The sequence below is a fragment of the Moschus berezovskii genome, chromosome 4 (assembly GCF_049115385.1).
Source record: "Moschus berezovskii isolate FMDL1 chromosome 4, NW_MosBer_1.0, whole genome shotgun sequence".
Classification (NCBI taxonomy): Eukaryota; Metazoa; Chordata; class Mammalia; order Artiodactyla; family Moschidae; genus Moschus; species Moschus berezovskii.
The window spans coordinates 8694724-8715010 of record NC_142463.1 but is presented as its reverse complement, the minus strand read 5'-3'; the positions used below and the strand labels follow the sequence as shown (position 1 = coordinate 8715010).

The 20287-nt window shown below is 49.0% G+C and overlaps 1 protein-coding gene and 1 pseudogene across 1 annotated transcript in view; one reads left to right on the top strand and one right to left on the bottom strand.

Annotated features, from left to right (window-relative positions):
• Nucleotides 1-20287, top strand: part of CSMD2 (CUB and Sushi multiple domains 2) — a 695284-nt gene that overhangs the window by 341600 nt on the left and 333397 nt on the right. The window contains exon 6 of the mRNA XM_088835123.1: nucleotides 9162-9274. Within this exon, the coding sequence (XP_088691249.1) occupies nucleotides 9162-9274 (113 nt within the window). The remainder of the gene's footprint in view (nucleotides 1-9161; nucleotides 9275-20287) is intronic.
• On the bottom strand, nucleotides 12505-17619 carry LOC148777977 (60 kDa heat shock protein, mitochondrial pseudogene; annotated as a pseudogene).

Here is a 20287-nt window from a genome sequence, read left to right as displayed (position 1 = left end):
GACACGGGAGACGTGGGTTTGATCCCTGGGTTGAGAAAATCCCCTGGAAGAGAGCATGGCAACCCAGTCCAGTGTTCTTGCCTGGAGAACCCCATGGACAGAGGAGGCTGATGGGCTACAGTTCATAGGGTCGCAAAGAATTGGACACGACTGAAGTGCCAGCCAAGGTCCGTCTAGTCAAGGCTATGGCTTTTCCAATGGTCATGTATGGATGTGAGAGTTAGACTGTGAAGAATGCTGATCGCCAAAGAACTGATGCTTTTGAACTGTGGTGCTGGAGAAGACTCTTGAGAGTCCCTTGGACTGCAAGGAGATCCAACCAGTCCATTCTAGAGGAGATCAATCCTGGGTGTTCATTGGAAGGACTGATGCTAAAGCTGACACTCCAATACTTTGGCCACCTCATGCAACGAGTTGACTCACTGGAAAAGAGCCTGATGCTAGGAGGGATTGGGGGTGGGAGGAGATGGGGACGACAGAGAATGGCTGGATGGCATCACCGACTCGATGGACATGAGTTTGAGTGAACTCCGGGAGTTGGTGATGGACAGGGAGGCCTGGCGTGCTGTGATTCATGGGGTCGCAAAGAGTCGGACACGACTGAGCGACTGAACTGAACTGAACTCAAGTGACTTAGCATGCACGTCAAAATTATTTTTTACAAACCAACTGCATCATTTGCAAGGCTTCTGCAGTCAATGTCCATAAACTCTGTAAAGGGCAAGATAAATATTTTTGGCATTGCGGTTTCTAGTTGCTGTCACAACAACTCAGCACTGCCTTTGTAATATGAAAGCAGACAATATGTAGATGAATGAGCGTGCTTGTGACCCAGTGAAACTTTCCTGACAAAAGAGACAGGTCAGTGTAGCTTATCAACCGGTTCTTGGGGACTGATTTGTTCTGTGTGTTAGGCACTCTGCTGTGCTGCTAATAAACACATGGAGACAGAAAATGCTGCTCTGGTGCTTGTGGAGCTCGCCTTTGAGTGAGCAAAGTGGTCATCAAGTCAAAAGATGATTACTCTTTGCTGTGCTCAGTACAACACTGGGGCGTGTCCCAGGTGCAGAGGGAAACCTGCAGGCACTGCTGCTCCCATGGGGGCAGGGCGAGGGGGAGGAGAGCAAAGGAGGCATTTGGTTAGGTTTATGAGATGAGTGATATTTTCCCAGGTAGTCAGATGGGGCAGCAGGGAACAGCATTCTAGGCAGAGGGAACAGCAAATGCAAAGACATAGAGACTGGAAAGTGTCTGGAGCTCAAAGTAGGTGTCACAAAAGGGAGAAGGAAGACATAAAAAAGGTTAGGCTTTATCCTGGAGCCGGGCTTCCCTGGTGGCTCAGACAGTAAAGAATCTGCCCACAATGCAGAAGACCCGGGTTTGATCCCTAGGTTGAGACGAGCCCCTGGAGAAGGGCACGGCAACCCACTTCAGTATTCTTGTCTGGAGAATTCTATGGACAGAGGAGCCTGGCAGGTGGCAGTCCATGGGACTGCAAAGAGGCAGACATGACTGAGCGACTGACCCTTGTCCTAGAGCGAGTGGACCTTGGGTTTCCCGTGAGGCAGTGACTTGACCAGATGCCCTCACAGAGTATGGACGATGGATGGAGGCAGAGCACCCGTCAGAAGGCTGTCTCTGTAGCGAGGGTGAGGGATGATACGGTCACAAGGGGGAGAAGACGTGGCCACAGTTGGCCATGGGAGCGAAGGAGTGGAAGGAGTTAGGATGGTGCCGGGGCATGGTGACTGGGAGTGGGGTGGGGCCCACCAGAAGAGGAAACAGTGAGGAGCAGGAGTGATGGGGGAGGGGAAGCTTTGGTTTGTTCCGAGCACAGTAAACGGCCCCCAAACATATAGTTAGGTAGCCAGGAGTTGAATCTTCATAGGGTACCTCAGGCCTCTCAGAACTGCCTGGGCACCTGCGGTGGGACAGGCACTGCTGGGAAGCAGAGCCTGGGGAAGCCAAGCGGCCTCTGTCCAAAGATAAGTCTAGAGGCTGGGGGACTCCAGCAGCCAAAGGGACTTGTACTCACCCCAGGCATTCACCCAGTTCCTGGAAAATAAGTAACATCGTGGATTTGTCTTGGGAAAAGGTTTTTTTCTCAATACAGCAACAGTCCTAGGCTTTTGGCTAAAGAAAAACTGATATGGAAATCATTTGTGATGAGACTGGATGTCAGGGCTGAGTCAGTAAAGGCTCGCTTCAAGGGTGAGAGGGAGCTCGGGCCGAGGAGTGGGAATCAGCCTCCAACAAGGGCCTTGGTGCCCTTTGCCACCGCCACCAGGACGTTTGCACAAGGGCTTCCCTGGTTGCATCATGGTGTTCTCTCCATCCCCCAGGGGAGCAGACAGCAGGTGGGAAGGGTAGAAGGCTTAGGAGTGGGGTGGCGAGCACATCCAATATGTCACATTCTCCCTGCTCAGCCTGAGCAGTAGAAGGGTGGTTTATGCTTGACCTGGAAAGATTCTTCAAGCCTGAATCAGATCCAGGCCGTGCACATAGCTGGTTAAGAGATAAAGCCCACAGACGGTGCGCTGGGAGCACAGAAGCCAGAGACTATTGACCGAGGAGCAGAGGCTGCACAGAGAAGGAGCTGGTGAAGCCAGACCTTGTAGATACTAGGCTTTGCAGGAACTTCTGTATCTAGGGAACCCACCGGCAAGCACGTGCCTTGTCCACAGTGTGTGCTTGGTGAGCAAATCAATGAATGAATGTTCCCCTGAAGCTGTCCGTGTTCAGGGATGCTGAGATTCAAACCAAGCCCTCCGCGTCTTCCTCCCTCTCAGTTTAAAATTAGGCAGCAGTTCCTTGCAGATTACTGTTGTCATCTTGTGGGGCGTGTCTCTCAGCACCCCACATGCGGACTGTATGAGAAGCTTCTTGGGAAATGCTTTCCACGCAGTTTGCTCTGAGCTCTATTACCAGAAGCACAGCTTAGAGCTTTCTGCTGAGGAACTCAAAGCCACTTTTTCCGTAATCAACTACATGCATTAGAGGGAGTGATTTTTTTTTTATTCTCCCCAAGCCAGATACCATTAATAATGAAGCCCCATTTAACGGAAGTCAATTTACCAAAAAGGAAAAAAAAAAATTGAGCGTAATTGCTTAAATACATTTTATGTTGTACTATGGTAGCAATTTACTGGGTGAACTTGGAATTCCCCAAACCCCCCATAGTGAAGTTAATGTGGACAGAAAGATTTGAAGGGGGGAATCTCTCTTTGTGTTTTTCTCCTTTAATTATGATTCTAACGGGGAGCAAAATTAAAAAGGATCCTGGGGGGAGGAGGGAGGGAAAGTAAAGGAACAGAATGGAATTCAGCTTCAGCAGTGCCACTGCCTTCCCTGAGTACAGAGGCTCTATCTGAGATGAGTTTGAATCCCACTTCTGCTGCTTCCTAGCTGTGTGAACTTGCGCAAGTTTCTTATCGTCTCTGTGCAGCCAGGGGGTGCAATGGGAAAGGGCATAGACGGCAGCAGGTACAAAGGCTTGCGTCCGTGCATGTGCACTCAGTCATGTCCAGCTCTCTGCAGCTCCATGGACTGGAGCCCATCAGGCTCCTCTGTCCCGAATTTTCCAGGCAAGAATACTGGAGTGGGTTACCATTTCTTTCTCCAGAGGCTCTTCCTGACCCAGAGATCAAGCCCACATCTCCTGCATGGGCAGGTGGATTCTTTACCACCATGCCACCTGTACAAAGGCAGAGAGGCACAAAAAAAGCAGTGCACATAAGGTCTTCTGTTTGAGTGCACAATGAGGGGTGTGTGTGTGTGTGTCTGCATCTGTCTGTGTGTCTACATATGTCTGTGTGACGTACTCAGAGAAGGAAGGCAGGCCAAGAAGACGTCACTGGGAAGGTGACATTTGATACAAGACTTTGAGGAAGTGAGAGGGTGAACCAGATGGCAGTCTGGGAGAAGAGCCAGTTAGCAGGCAGAGAAACCATCACGTGCAAAGGCCCTGAGGCAGGAGTGGGTGTGGCCAGTTTTGAACAGCCTGGAGACCCTTGTGGCTGGAGCATAAACAGTAAGGAAAAGAGGAGACACACTGGCTTTTATAAGGACTAAGGAACAAGGAAAAGAGAGGTGAAGACACACTGACTTTTTTAAGACTTGTAGACTCTGGTGAAGTCTTTGGCTCTAAGAATTAGAGCCATTGAAGGTTTGATTTTAATTAACTCTGAAAGCAAAAGTGTGAGTCGCTCAGTCATGTACAACTCTTTGTGACCCCATGGGCTGTAGCCCACAAGGATCCTCTGTCCATGGAATTCTCCAGGCAAGAATACTGGAGTGGGTAGCCATTTCTTTCTCCAGGGGATCTTCCTGACCCAGGGAAAGAACCCACATCTTTAATACCTCCTGCATTGGCAGGCAGGTTCTTTACCATCTGAGCGACCAGGAAAGCCCTAGTTAACTCTATTAATGCATAATTAATACATGCATAGGGATGCCTGGCGTGCTGCAATCCATGGGGTTGCAAGTTGGACACAAGTTGGTTATCGAAGAACAACAAAAAATGTGTAATTTATATTAAAAATTGTTGTCCGGTCACTCAGTCATGTCTGACTCTTTACGACACCACAGTCTGCAGCACACCAAGCTACCCCTGTCCAGCACCATCTCCCGGAGCTTGCTCAAACTCATGTCCATTGAGTCGGTGATGCCATCCAACCATCTCATCCTCTGTCGTCCCCTTCCGCTCCTGCCTTCAATCTTTCCCAGCATCAGGGTCTTTTCCAGTGAGTTGGCTCTTCGCATCAGGTGGTCAAATATTGGAGTTTCAGCTTCAACATCAGTCCTTCCAATGAATATTCAGGGTTGATTTCCTTTAGGATTGACTGGTTTGATCTCCCTGCAGTCCAAGGGACTCTTTAGAGTCTTCTCCAACACCACAGTTCAAAAACATCAATTCTTTGAAGCTCAGCCTTCTTTATGGTCCAACTCTCACATCCATACATGACTACTGGAAAAACCATAACTTTGACTGTGTGAACCTTTCTTGGTGTGGTAACATCTCTACTTTTCAATATGCTGTCTAGATTCAGTTCAGTTCAGTCGCTCAGTCGTGTCCGACTCTTTGCAACCCCATGAATCACAGCACGCCAGGCCTCCCTGTCCATCACCAGCTCCTGGAGTTCACTCAAACTCATGTCCATTGAGTTGGTGATGTCATCGCTTTTCTTCCAAGGAGCAAGCGTCTTTTAATTTCATGGCTGCAGTCACCATCTGCAGTAATGTTGGAGCCCAAGAAAATAAAGTCTGACACTATTTCCATTGTTTCCCCATCTATTTGCCATGAAGTCATGGGACTGGATGCCATGATCTTCATTTTCTGAATGTTGAGTTTGAAGTTAGACCATGTCTTATTATATAAAACCGTATCTTATTATATAAGACAAGACCATCCTATATATAAGACCATTTCCAGCACCCCAGAATGTTCTCTGTATTCCTTCCCAGGCAATCCTCCCTGTCCCTGTCACCGCCAACTCAGGCACCCACTGATGTGCTTTCTCTCACTGTTGATTCGTCTTTTCCAGAGTTTCATATAAACAGAATCATACCGTATATACTCTTCTATCATTCAGCATAATGCTTTTGAGCATCTTTCATGTTGTAAATGTTAGTAGTTCTTTTTCATTAGAGTTTTGAGTAAGGCGTGACGCTATCGCAGTGGCGAAGTTTAATGTGATGATTCCAGCATTTAAGTCCCTAATTCTCTGATAGATACCAAGAAAACTCTCAAGTGTGCTTGTACGTCCTAGGAGGCGGGAGCAGAACAGAGTAAAGATGCACAGGCCCCAGGTTGAAGCCTTGGGAATGAGCAGTTATAAGATCCCTGGGAGCAGGTGAAGGCGTGGGAGAAATGGGGAGGGCTGACATCCCCTCAGGCTCCTCCTGTCTGTACAGTTGGGGGTCAGAGTTGACCCCAGGGCTGGAGAAGAGTCGCTGACTTCCTGAATTCCAGTTACAACCCAGATCATTACTCTCATCCCGCTCTTGGGACCCCAGCACTCTCCCCTCATCCCATTTTGCAATAAACAGCCTTTGGTTCTGAATTATTCAGGTAAATTCTCCCTATTTCTACTTCCTTATGTAAATAGCCTCCAAGCTTTGTCATTGAGATAGAATTGAATTTGGCCTGGGGAAGAAAAAACCCACAATACTGTTTGTGGCTCCTTAGAAAACTTAAATGACTCTGCCTGTAATAAACAATTTTAAATGGGATCTGGTAAAATATAGTAATTGGTTTCTGTTATAGCTCTTACTATAGCAGTATGGGTGATATTCCTGGAGTTTGGTGTGTGTCAGCATTTTCATTATGGTAAAAACTCAGTTTTTCAGGGTGAGCGGCTCCTTGGTTAGTTCCTTTGTCTGACACGCATTTATGGAGACACACTATGCTGGAGCTGTCTCCCTTTCGCGCCTCCAGATCATCTCCCCTCCCTTTTCTACCCTGTTCCATGCTTAGGAAGACTTACTTGTCAGACTGCACCAGTATTCTTCTTGCCCTCTGGCTTCCAATTGGGCTAGATCAACAGAAGCATCAGCAGTAGATGGGAGGAGGGGAGGCAGGAGAGTGAGTTCCGGGCGTTCATTCCTTGCTCCGTCCTGGTAGGAATCTGTGCAAACTGGCTGCAGTCCCAGCTGACCAAAGATCTGGGTCCTTTCTAAGCTTCAGGGCTCACCATCTCTTTCCAGGTCTGTGAGGGGTTAGCCATACCCTTGTTACCAGCCTCAGAATACTGCCCCATCCTTGATGGTGAAGAGACCATTCATTCACCCAGAATTATTCTCAGATGACTGAGCCACCTGTTTTCTGCTGGAATCCTGACACACCTGCTTGTGTCAAGCATTGTGTTAGGTGCTCAGTACAAAGATGAAGAATAAAGATGATGGAAAATAAAACAGCAGCTGCCACTTACCGAGAGCTTCCTATTTGCTAGAGATGGTGCTGAAGTCTTTTTTGTGTATTATCCCATTCAGTCCTTGCAACCCATTCAGGGAGGGATTATTATCCTCATTTTTCAGATAAAGTCACAGAGAATGTAAGTAATTTTCATAAGTAACACAGCTGATCCCTCCAGAGCCCCAGCTTCCCCGCAGCCCGCCAGCTGTCTGCACTGCCCTCTTGGAGGCATCATCTTAGGGAGACGCGCACCTGAATAAATGAATTACAATCTGAGTAACTTGCTGTGGCGTCACAGAGGAGGGGAAGGGAACTATGTTGATTGAGTTAATACACGCCACATACTAGGCTAGGTCCTGTGCCCAGAAGTCCCCTCACTCGTTCCCATGGACGCTCCAGGCTGCTGTTATCACTCCCTCTTCAGAAAGATGGAGTAAACAGTCACACTGATTGGAAGTGGAGACGCCTGGACCTGAACCCGAATCTGTGTGGTTTCAGAGCCCAGGAGAGGAGGAAAGACCTTCCCGGGTGGGGACATGGTATTTGAGGGTGTCCCAAAGTCGTCTCAGCTGGTGCAGGGGAGAGGGTTACTCATGGGTATATTCCAGGCAGAAAAGGCAAAGGGGTGGGAATTGCCTGCGGTCCACTGGTTAAGAATCTACCTTCCAGTGTAGGGGACGCGGGTTCCTCCCTGATCGGGGAACTAAGATCCCACATGCCACGGGGCAACTCTAAACCCACACTTGCCACAAGGAAAGTTCCCATATGACTCAGTGAAGGTCCTGCATGCTGCAGCTGAGACTCGACACAGCCAAATAAATAATAACATTAAAAGGGCAAAGACGTGGGAAAGGAGAAAGCTTGGAATGCTTAGGTGTGATCAGGGTGTTCGAGCAGGGTAGGAGGGATGGTACCAAAGGGGATGCCTCAGGAGATTTGGTCCCTGATTCAGACACAGGGACGAGGAGCAGGAAGACACTGGTTCTTGGCTGCTGGAGGCTGTGAGGTTCAGGAGAGAAGCGGGTGCTCCCAGGGTGCGGGGAGTGGGGGGCGGGGAATGAGCAGAGAGAGACGGGGCACTGGGGGCTTAGCCTGAGTGTGACAAGGGGAGAGGACCCTCCTGTGGTGAGCGGAAGCCCTTTAAGAAGGAGACAGGATAGGAAGTTTGGAAGGCCAGGCTTGTGTGGACACTGGGGAGCCACAGAAGGTTCTTGAGCTCTGAGCGACTCTAGGAGGAAAGATCTTATTGATGTAAAAGCTGGCCCAGGATGCAGCTGGTCAGAAGGCTAGGGCAGTGACCGGTGGCAGGCGGGCATATGCTGGTGTCGACCCACTGAGACGAACTGGCTAGAACTTGGAGGAGGCTAAGTTAAGGGAGGAGAGGCAGCCTGGAAGCAGGAGGAGTGGCAAGGGGCAGGGGGGAGGCCTCTTGTGGAGGCAGCAGGGATGGGGCAGGAGGTAGAGGAGACCCAGGGCCTAGTGAGTGACCCCAAAATGGGCTCTCACACCTGGGAAGGGCGCACTGAACAAAGTGGCTGCCCAAGGCCTTTCTCCTGACTTCTCTGAGGTCCCGAGGGGCTTGCTTCGGATGGCTGAACCTCTGACCCTGAGTGCAGGGGGTGGGGGGCAGGGGCTGAACCTCAGCTGGAGAGCTGGGGCTGGTCTTCTCTCCGGGGGCTGGATCTTTGTGGGGCATCTGGAGCGCTGCTGGAGGTGGGTGTGTGGACATCTGCTGGGAGGGCTGGGTCTCTCTCCGGGATGGCCAGACCTCGCTGGGAGAACTAGTCCTCTTGCTCCTGACCTGAAGCATGGACCCTCCTCTCGGCATCTCCCTGGTGGCTCAGGTGGTAAAGAATCCGCCTGCGAGACAGGAGACCGGATTTGATCCCTGGCTTGGGAAGATCCCCTGGAGAAGGGAATGGTTACCCACTCCAGTATTCTTGCCTGGGAAATCCCATCGACAGAGGGCCTGGTGGGCTACAGTCCATGGGGTCCCAAAGAGTCAGACACAACTAAACAACAAAGCACACATGCTCGGTCTCTCAGCAGTGGAAAGAGCCCCTGGGGGAGCCAGCTCAAGCCACCCAGGTCCCAGGCTCCTTGCTGGAGGGCGGCTGGGGCAGTGTGGCCCTCCCTTCTGCCGGGGCAGAGGCCCCAGCACGCGTGGGCAATGGAGAGACTCCCGGGTGCCCAGTCTCAACCAGCTGTGGTCCCTCACCTCCCCTTCCCCTGCTTCCTGTCCCCACAGGTTCACTGGAGCCAGCCTCCCAGCCCCCGTCATCAGCAGCAAGAACTGGCTACGGCTGCACTTCACGTCGGATGGCAACCACCGCCAGCGTGGCTTCAGCGCCCAGTACCAAGGTAGGTAGGGCTGGGCGGCAGAGGTGTCCCCAGACTGGGTGTACTTGCCTCTGTTGTCCTGCTCTTATTTGCAGACCCAGAGGTCTGCATTTCAGCGTCTCTGCACCTGCCGTTGTGGTCTGTTGCCCATGCGAGGACACTTCTCGAATTGTGTAGAACTGTGTGCCCTGAGCTGCCCCTCTTCAGACCAGTGGAATCTTAATAGTTTATACCAGGGGCCTCCTGAGAGCCAGGCACTGTGCTTGGCACTTGGTCAGCATCGTCTCCCTTAATCTTCGTCATTACCCTGTGAAGCAAATACTGTCACCATCTCCATTTGATGGACAAGGAAGCTGAGGCTCAGAGAAATTAAACCAGTTTCCCAAGGCTATCTGAACTCCTCTACCCCGAATCCAGAGCCCACCCTCCTACTGGCAGAGTTTAGCCTACCCCAAGGTAAAGTAGGAGAGCTGCCCATATCTTACCTCTCATTCATTTCATGTAGAACACAAATGTTTGACAAATGACAGGCGAAACTTTAGGGAGCTCTCCAGCTAAAATGCTCAAATCTGGGAAGAGCTGTCTGGGGGCAAGAGATCAGACCAAAAATGGCAGGTGGAAACTGCAGGTAAGCAGATTTCTGCTCCATCCGTGATGAATTTCCTAACTCCGAGAGAAGAGTTGCCTATAAAAAGGAGCGCATTAATCCTAAGGCAGGGAGTCCTCCACACCTGGAGGAGATCCCAAAGTCCGGTGGATGGTAGGTATAGATAACAACCTTCTTTTTCAACCTTGAGACATGGAGACATCCAACCTTTCTCCATGGAGACAAACAGCAGGGGTTGGTTTCAAACTTGCTCATTAACCCATTGCTGTCACCAGTTATGGGCTTCCCAGACTTGAGTTCGATCCCTGGGTCCGGAAGACCCCCTGGAGGAGGGCATGGCAACCCACTCCAGTATTCTTGCCTGGATAATCTCATGGTCAGAGAAACATAGGGTGGCAAACAGTGGGATGCTACCAAAGCGGCTTAGCATGCACACACACACTGGTGGCTCAGTGGTAACGAATCCGCCTGCCAACGTAGGAGACGCAGGTTCTATCCCTGGGTGGGGAAGATCCCCTGAAGGGGGAAATGGCAACCCACTCCAGCATTCTTGCCTGGGAAATCCCATGGACAGAGGAGCCTGGTGGGCTACAGTCCAAGGGGTCTCAACAGAGTCAGACACAACGTAGTGACTAAACAACAGCAATCACCAATTACAAATGGAAGTTGGTTCTGATTGATTCGATGTGAATTTGTATTGCCCACCTATTAAGCAGAGGCCCTGTAAGAGGCCTGGGGATAAAGAGTGGGCTGTACTGGGAGTGAGAGAGCATGTGGATCAATCAGCGTGCATAGGACACAGGCCTGATGGAAGAGGCCTGTGTGTGATCAAGGCCACACCACCGTTAGGAGGGAGCCCCGACTCCTGGGGAGGAACAGGGCAGCCTGTCTTTCCATGCCCCACCTCGGAGGCTCTGAGGCTTCACCTGAACACTGAGCACCCTGCCCACCCCAGGCGTGGCACCGGCCGAGCGGGGGCCACCAGGGCCAGGCTTTCAGGCTGGGAACTGAGATAAAATCAGCATTGGGAGCAGAAACATTACCTCTAGAATCTGAATCTTTTATGCACAGCCTTATCCTTAGCCTTGGGTAGCAGGACTCCCTTGAAATTATTTTTAAAAAATAAACAGGAAACCAACTTTGACAAGCTTCACAAACCCTGGCTCCAAGAACTTTCTTCCAGACATTTTTTTTTTTTTTCCCTGCACCTGAGGTTGGGCCTTTGTGGGAGTGAAGCACCTCTTTGGCTCTTTCTGTCATATTTTCCAAAACAGAAAAGCAGAAATGAACCTTGTTGTTTCATCTGATTAAAGAGGCTCCAGGTGCTTCTTATATAAGTCAAGTTTCTGAGGGCCCATTTGTCGTGGTCATAGATTAGGGTTTGCTGCCAGACAACAGGCAACAAGAACACAGACCAGGCAGTCTCGAGAAGGTCGCGAGCACACATCCATTGCGCGCGTACTACGTACCAGGCCCTGCACCGGGCACTGTGTGAGTTTTAATCCTCCCCTCAGCACAGTGATGAGTGTGTTTTTAATCCCTGTATCTCAGAAGGAAGCTGAGGCTCAGAGAGCTTGTGTACCTCACCAAGCACACAGACCCTCAGTTGTTGCTGCTCGGCCTCTCAGTCCTGTCTGACTCTCTGTGACCCCGTGGACCGCAGCACGCCAGTCTTCCCTGTCCCTCTCCATCTCCCTGAGCTCGCTCAAACTCATGTCCATTGAGTCAGTGATAGTATCCAACCATCTCATCTTCTGTCATCCCCTTCTCTTCCTGCCCTCAGCCTTTCCCAGCATCAGGGTCTTTTGCAATGAGTCGGTTCTTTGCATCAGGTGGCCAGAGTATTGGAGCTTCAGCTTCAGCATCAGTCCTTCCAATGAATATTCAGCACTGACTTCCTTTAGGATTGACTGGTTTGATCTCCTTGCTGTTCAAGGGACTCTCAAGAGTCTTCTCCAGCACCACAGTTCAAAAGCATCATTTCTTGGACACTCAGCCTTTATGATGGTCCAGCTCTCTCATCCGTACATGACTATTGAAAAAACCATAGCTTTGACTGTACAGACCTTTGTCGGCAGAGTGATGTCTCTGCTTTTTCAGTATATCAGTGATGAAGCTCAAATTCATTCACAGGCCTATGTGAGTTTTTCTGCAAAATCACAAGGCCTTATCCTATGGGGCTATGGTTGCCTCACTTTTCTTATTTGACTGGTAGCTTTTAAACTTTGTTTTGTTAATCTCATCCCACCATAAAAAAAATACATTTTTTCCATTACAACCTCGACACACATATATATCTATAGACCTAAAAGGAAAATGTCACCAAGTGCTATTTACCCTTAGTAAGTATGATGCACCATGAAAATTTCTTTTCCGATTTTTAGTATTAGTTGCAACTTTTAAATCGATTTCACAAGTCTGTAGCAAGGAGCAACCCACAATCTGAAAAATGGTGTTAGGTACGAACTTCTCAAAAGTAGGCTTTTTTATCCTCTCTCTGTCCTCTCCTATCCTGCCACAGCACAGCCCGGAACAGGATTTGCACGTTGGTGTGCACAAGTGTACCAGAGTTTCAAGAACTTGGCATTTAATAGGTATTTGCTCATTCAGTCCTAACAGCAGCTGCATGAAGCAGGTACTACCATTAGCCCATCTTACGGACGAGGACTGAGAGCCAAGAGAGGGCCCCACGGTGGCCCTCGGTCAGCCACAGCGTGCTGGAGCCCAGGTTTGAACGCCCGCCAAGCTCGTCTGGACCTGCAGTCCGTAACCAGTGCAGGAGGGGCCCCGGGGTCACTGACCAGAGCTTGCCCTTCCCTCCGTCACATCTGCCGTGCCTCCCATCTGCCAACCCAACGGGAAACCAGGAGCAAGGGGACAGAGGGCCTGCCCTGGTCGCTCTGTGCCCTAGGCGGCGGGCCAGTGGACTGGCAGGCTTCCTTGTTCTCTGGCTGTCCACAGAGGTCCAGCTCCAGGGCACAGGACAGGGCGGAAGAATGGGCCTAGGGAGTCATCTGCACTGGACCAGCTCCACCTGTGCTCGGCTTTGTGGTCTTAGAATGTCAAGGGATGAAGGGCACTTCAGACCCAGTAATTCCCAACTCTGGTTATCAGTGGAGGTATTGTCCCAGAGAAACAAACAAGAAACTTAAAATAAATAAATGTAACTCACCTACAACCCAGCACATTCCCTTCTTGTCTCTATCCCATCAGAATTTAGGGCTGTTCGTGGCCACACACAATTCTAACCAAAACCACGTGGTAGCAGAGGATCTGAGTTCTAGGCTGGTGCTGCCTGGAGCTGACTGTCAGATGGTGTCTGTCAGGTGGTGACTGTCAGAAATGTGTCCCTTGTGACATTATCACGTGACACTGCCACAAGACAGCACAGAAAGATCCACAGGACGAGACCAGTCTCTGCTCTCAAAGAGAGCAGGTTAAAGAGAGGAGCAGACATGAGCCTGTAACTTCTGTGCCGTATGAGAAGAGCTATAACTGAGGCCTGATGAAAGGTTCTGGGAGTGGATAAAGGAGCAATTCATGTTGTCGGAGACACTTAAGGAAAGCCAGATTTAAGTGTGAGTCTCAAAAAGAGGCCAGACAGACAGTGGGAAGAAGCCTTCCAGGTAGAGCTCAAGCAAGACAGTGTGAAAGTGCCAAGTCTGCGGAAGCACAGATATCTGTGTTTACAGCACAGGTCCGCGAACTGCAGCCTGCAGGCCAGACTCAGCTCTCTGCTTGTTTTCATGTGGTCTTCAAGGTAAAAGTGGGTTTTACACTTCTTTTTAATTTTTTTCTTTTTAATCTGGCCACACCACGTGGCACACAGGATCTAAGTTCCCTGACCCAGCGATCAAACCCACACTTCCTGTATTGGAAGCATGGAGTCTGAACCACTGGACCACCAGGGGAATTCCCACATTTTTAAATAGTTGAAGAACATTTCATAACACATGAAAATTATATGAAATTCAAATTTTAGCGTCCATAAATGAAAGGTTATTGGAACTCAGCTACACTCATTAATAGACAAATTTTCTATGACTGCTTGAGTGCTGCCGGAGTCAGGTAGTTTGCATCTGAGATGAGGCATTTTACAGAAAACATTTGCTGACCTAGAGTGAAGTCTGCAGTCACGAGCTGTGACGGGAAGCTAGAGTTGTGAGGCTGGAAAGTGAGGTAGGCAGTCACATCATGTCATCAAAAGCTGCCGTGAAGCTGGGCTTCATCCCAGAGTGGCGCTTGTGCTCGTGCTCAGCACCCAGTCGTGTCCGACTCTTTACGACCCCATGGACTGCAGCCCGCCAGGCTCCTCTGTCCATGGGATTCTCCAGGCAAGACTACTGGAGTGGGTTGCCATATCCTACTCTAGGGATCTTCCAGGCCCAGGGATCAAGTCCACTTCTCTTGCATCTCCTGCATTGGCAGGTCAATTCTTTACCAAGTGGTGAGAGGTGATCAGAAGTTTTAACAAGAGCAGAGACATGATCACATTTTCATTTTTTAAAAATCTTTGCTCTAGAATGAAAATATTGGGAGACAGATACAAGTTTTTGGAGGATGAGAAGTTGACAAGGATTCACCTGGTGGTCCAGTGGTGAAGACTCTGCGCTCCCAATGCAGGGGGAACAAGTTCGAACCCTGAATGGGGAACTAAGATCCTGCATGCCTCATGGCATGGCCAAAAAAAATTGTTTTTTAAAAAGATGACAATGGAGATCCATAGTTTAGGCAGAAGCAGTGGAGATGGAGAAGGGGAGACAGACCAGAAGAGATCCTTCTGTGATCAACCACCCTGGACTCAGTACGTGTCAGGTTTGGGAGTGAGAGGGGATGGGGGAAAGAAGCTGAATGAGTCAGAGATCAATCTTAGGTTTTTAGCTTGAGTAAGTGAGTAAAATAAATGACAATATTAACCAAGATGGTCCCTGACAGAGGCAGATGGGGGACGGAGTTTGCTTGGGATACATTGATTCTGAGGTAGTGTGGGATGCCAGGGTTTGGGAGACTATCTGATAGACAATTGTCTCTTCCGTCAATCTGTAGCTCAGAGAAGAAGGGTCTTGGCTAGAGAAAAAGATATAAAGGATTCCAGGCAAAGTAGAGGCTGAGGTCACCAATCCCATCTTAAGGCGTGAGTCTTCTCATGTGTGCAACAGGAGAGAAGAGGGGCAAAAGAATGAGCTTTCCAAGTGGGTTCCTTGGAGACCATGGGCTTCTCCCCGCAGCTGTTTTGCAAAGGGCTGAGCAGGTAGAATTTCCACCCCAGCTTCACCTAGAGCAGTCCCTCTTTGACCTATTTGTAGCAGGCATGTACCTAAGCAGGTTAGAATAAGTTCCTCTACCTAAAGTATTTGGCAAGCCCAAGAGTTGAGGTTCTATAAAATTCTTCCTGTTCTGGAAGAGCACTGATATTGTGTCATCAAATCCTCTGTCTCCAGGTGAGGAATATTTCCATCCTTCTCATTGTTTCCTTGGTTGTTTTGTTGGGTTTTTAAAGTCTACAAGGAATGACAGTGAGAAGGACCTTTCTTAAATGCCCCCAGTGGCCACTGATCACAAGGGGTGAGGGGCTACCCTGGAGGGAAGGCAACCCCCTTCACTGTTGCTTTCCTCATCTGAAGAGGGAGCACTCATTTTAACCCCACAAGGCGACTAGAAGTTAAAGGAGCTCCTGGTAAAATGTCTGACACTTGGCAGGCACTGAAGCTTCCTACCCTATCCATCACCTGACCCCTGTTATATGGGAAACCCTTGAGCAATGAGAGCAAGCTGTCAGCTCTGGCTCCTTTTCACACGTGTCCCCTTTGCTGCTGCTCTAACCCGATGATAATCCTCAAGTGACTGTACCTCCCTGCAGCCAGATCCTAGCCTGGCCCCGCTGTCCCTCCCACTGCCTCTCTCAAGTCCACCCTAGTGACTGCGAGATTGGAAGATTTTCTGCTCTCTAGACGTCCTGTGCTGAGTCTCAATTGTCTGCGCAAGCAACATTTCCATTTGAGAACAATTGGCATTTACTGAGGTGCTGGAGGCTTTTTATGGTAACAAGCTGAAGCTTCTGATTTTCACATGAACACATTGAGTTTTTACCTGTGACTCATCCACTGTCCTGGGCCAGTGCCTCAGGCACCCCGCGGTCCAAGCTCCGACTTATTTGCTTTATTCTTGTCGGCCCTCTGAACTGCTGCCGAACCCTCAGTGGCTTCATTTCCAAGTTTAGGCCTCTGGGGTCCTCAGCATGAATCTCAGGATCCCGGGGGCTGAGTACTCACAAAGCCAAGCTCCTGAGTTCAGTCAATAGTGAGCCTAAACTGAAAAGTGAGTGTGAACACACTTGTGACACCCCCTCACCTCACCAGGCTTCAAGTGTCATCCCTTCCTTTTTCCAGAAATGAATTCAAAGTACAAATTCTGTTAACAGTGGGTCGTTTATCCGCTCAGCCATCAAACTCGTTTTGGAAACCTTCTATGTGCCTGGCTCTGTGTCTGCCCCAGGATGCAGACATAGGAGTCCATGTGGCAGATTGCTAGAACCAGATCTGATGGGGCCATGTAATGAGGGTTTCAGCAGAGGTCCAGGTGAAGCCTGGAGAGGGCACTGACTTCTCCCTGGGATGTGGAGACAGAGAGAAGGTAACCTCTGAGCGAGATGGAGCCAAGAAGAAAAGAGGAGAAAGGATGTCCCAGGGAGAAACGACAGCATCACAAAGGCGACTAAAAGCAATAACCATGGCCATAGTGATTCCCTTAAACATCCATCTTCCGGTCATCTCCTCCAGCTGACTTCTGGAAAGTTACTCATGGAGATGGCTGCACAGCCCATTATTAATAGCAAGGCATTCATCTATTCTTTTTCAAGTTCTTTTCCCATTTATCTTATTACAGAGTATTGAGCAGAGTTCCCTGTGCTACTGAATAGGGTTGGGGTTAGATACATGTACGTGTGTAACAGTCACTTTGCTGTACACCTGAAACTAACATAGCATTGTTAATTATACTCCGATATAAAATAAGATTTTTAAAAAAATATCTAAGCACTCCCCTAGGAATTAGAACATGTCCCCTCTTACACTGCAACCCATAAACCGTGGGCCACCCCTGATGCTGTCCCCCTTCTACTATGCCAGAGTCCTTCTCTACTTTAGGAGTTCCAGCAGCATGGTGAGTTTTGCGTGTTAACCAAGAAACTGAACTGGCAGCTCCCAACAGAGCACTACTTACAATCTAAGTTGGGTTGATGATTCCTTTTCCCACCATATTTTAAAAATCACCCAGCTTCGGAGGAAATCTGCAAAAATTTCTCAACTATCCATTATCCTTCAGCACCTGCATTCTTAGCAGTGGTCATTGCCAGTTTTGAGGGACCTTTCAATGATTTCGATACCAGTTTTTTGCTCTTCATTTAGCTGGAGCAGTGGATCCAAGCCTGGAATGCACTGAAGCAAAGCACCCAGGTGATGCCTTTGTCAACAGCAGCTCTTGCAGCATTCAGAGCATCTGGGACTATTTTCACCCTCTTCCACGTCGCTTGTCCCAGCAATCTTCAGCAGAGTTACTCCATCTGAAGTTTTGCCAGATGTTCTTTAGTTTTTCTTTTTCCTGGTCACTATTAGTAACATTCTAAATGCTCAATGAGTCTTTAAATATGTTTCTCAATTTGGATATTGCTACCTTTTCCTTGCAAGACTGTGCCATCACCTTTGGTCACAATAACCTCTCCACCTTTTCCTCGGCCATGAAGCAAAACATCTTAAAGACTGAGGGTTCAGCTCACTTTTGCAAATACTGTTCCATCAGTAGCAGCAGCTTTGTGGGTTCATTCTGTGACACCAAAACTTGGAGCTTCAGTTCAGTTCAGTTCAGTTGCTCAGTCATGTCCAACTCTTTGTGACCCCATGGACTGCAGCACACCAGGCTACCCTATCCATCACCAACTTCTGGAGCTTGCTCAAACTCATGTCCGTTGAGTCAATGATACCATCCAACCATCTCATCCTCTGTCGTCCCCTTCTCCTCCTGCCTTCAATCTTTCCCAGCATAGGGTCTTTTCTAATGAGTCAGTTCTTTGCATCAGGTGGCCAAAGTATTGGAGATTCTGCTTCAGCATCAGTCCTTCCAATGAGTATTCAGGACTGAATTCCTTAAGATTGACTGGTTTGATCTCCTTGCTATCCAAGGGACTCACAAGAGTCTTCTTCAATATATTTCAAAAGCATCAATTCTTCAGTGCTCAGCTTTCTTTATGGTCCAACTCTCACATCCATATATGGCTACTGGAAAAACCATAGCTTTGACTAGACATATCTTTCTTTGTTGGCAAAGTGATGTCTCTACTTTTTAATATGCTGTCTAGGTTGGTCATAGTTTTTCTTCCAAGAAGCAAGAGGCTGTTAATTTCACAGCTGCAGTCACCATCTGCAGTGATTTTGGAGCCCAAGAAAGTAAAGTCTGTCAGTGTTTCCCTTGTTTCCTCATCTGTTTGCCGTGAAGTGATGGGACCGGATGCCATGATCTTCATTACTTAAAAATGGAAATCTGGTACTGCACTGGTGGTCCAGTGCTAAGACTCTACACTCTCAATGCAGAGGGCCTGGGTTCGATCCCTAGTCAGGGAACTAGATCCCACATGCAACAACTAAGAGTTCACTTGCATCTTCACCAAATTTTGTATCTCTGGCATTAATCTTAGTGAGATGAAGAGCCAGTGTGCTAGACCCTGGCTTGATCTAGCAAAGGACAGTGAGTCCTGAAAGCATTTCTGCAGGGCACTGATGGCCAGCCCAACGTGGAGCCTGGGCTGTTATCACCCCAAAGTCAACTTTCATCCTATTTCAAGTGAGTGTACTGAGAGCATTTTCAGTAATTATCACCAAAGACTCACTGGGCTTTGGCAATTTCCAAAGTGAACATAATGGACTGGACATTGGAAACCAGCAGTGCCCTGGAATCCCCGTTTCTTAACTTTTGATGTATCAGTCAAGTGGGGAGAGAGGTCACCTTAATTCTTGTGCCTTCAGTTCCCTAATTCAGCATTCAGTGCTTTCCTTCCTCTCGTGTAAGCACGCCCTCTGAACCTCTGTGGTTGCATCAGAAATTCTGTTGCTGGTCTCTGCCTCCATTTGTAGAAATTGTGGCAAATGGAGCGGTCTCTCCAGGGTTTATCACAGGTTTGGGCTGCTGCTTTAGCCCAACAGTTACAGTGTCCACACGCAGCATCACACCTTTCCTGATTTCCACCGGATTAGCACCTTTGCTAATCTCAAAGCCTTCCACGGCAGTCGAGCGTGCCAATGCACTCGCATTGGTGGTGCCATCCCAGCTTCTTCATGTGTGTGTTGGCAGCATCCCAATCACGTCTGATGTGATAGTTTTGTATTTATCCTTTAAGTCAGTTGACCTGGCAACAGATACCTCATCTTTTGTTACTTTGAGGTGTCCCCAGCCCTGTTCTGTAATCATTCCTCTTCCCACTGTTCCTCTTCATAGTAAGGATTTCCCCATCTGCTAGAAGGTCTACACCTTGAAGCATTAAGCCTTAGGTATCTTCACCAACGGAGAAGGCAATGGCAAGCCACTCCAGTACTCTTGCCTAGAAAATCCCACAGATGGAGGAGCCTGGTGGGCTGCAGTCTGTGGGGTCGCTAAGGGTCGGACACGACTGAGCGACTTCACTTTCACTTTTCACTTTCACACATTGGAGAAGGAAATGGCAACCCACTCCAGTGTTCTTGCCTGGAGAATCCCAGGGAAGGGGGAGCCTGGTGGGCTTCCGTCTATGGGGTCACACAGAGTCGGACACGACTGAAGTGACTTAGCAGCAGCAGCAGCATCTTCACCAAATCTTGTATCTTTGGCATGAACCTCAGTGAGATGAAGAGCCAGTGTGCCAGACCCTGGCTTTCTCTAGCAAAGGACAGTGAGTCCTGAAAGCATTTCTGCAGGGCACTGGTGGCCAGGCAGCAAGGCAGGCCCTCAGTGAGAGGGGAGAGGTAGAACACAGGATGCACACCCAAGTTTCCAAAGTGCTGATCAGATTTCCATTTTCTAAAGAGTTATGGCCTTTCGGCAGGCCACATTTTTTTTATGTTTGTTTGTTTGTTTATTTGGTTATGCCGGGTCTCGGTTGCAGCACACAGGAGCTTTAGCTGACGCGTGGGAACTCTTGGTTGTTGCACGTGGGATCTAGTTCCCTGACTAGGGATCGAACCCAGGTCCCCTGCATTGAGAGCACAAAGTCTTAGCCACTGGACCACCAGGGGAGTCTCAGATTTCCATCTTTAAGTAACCTTTTTTAGGACGGGCTAGAGCCAGTGACTCAGTGAACACAAACCAAGCAGAAAAGGATGTGTTTAGGGCAAGAGGGGCTTCGACAATAGAAAGGATACACATTGGAGAAATTTTCTGCGGTTGAATGGGCTGGATTTAGT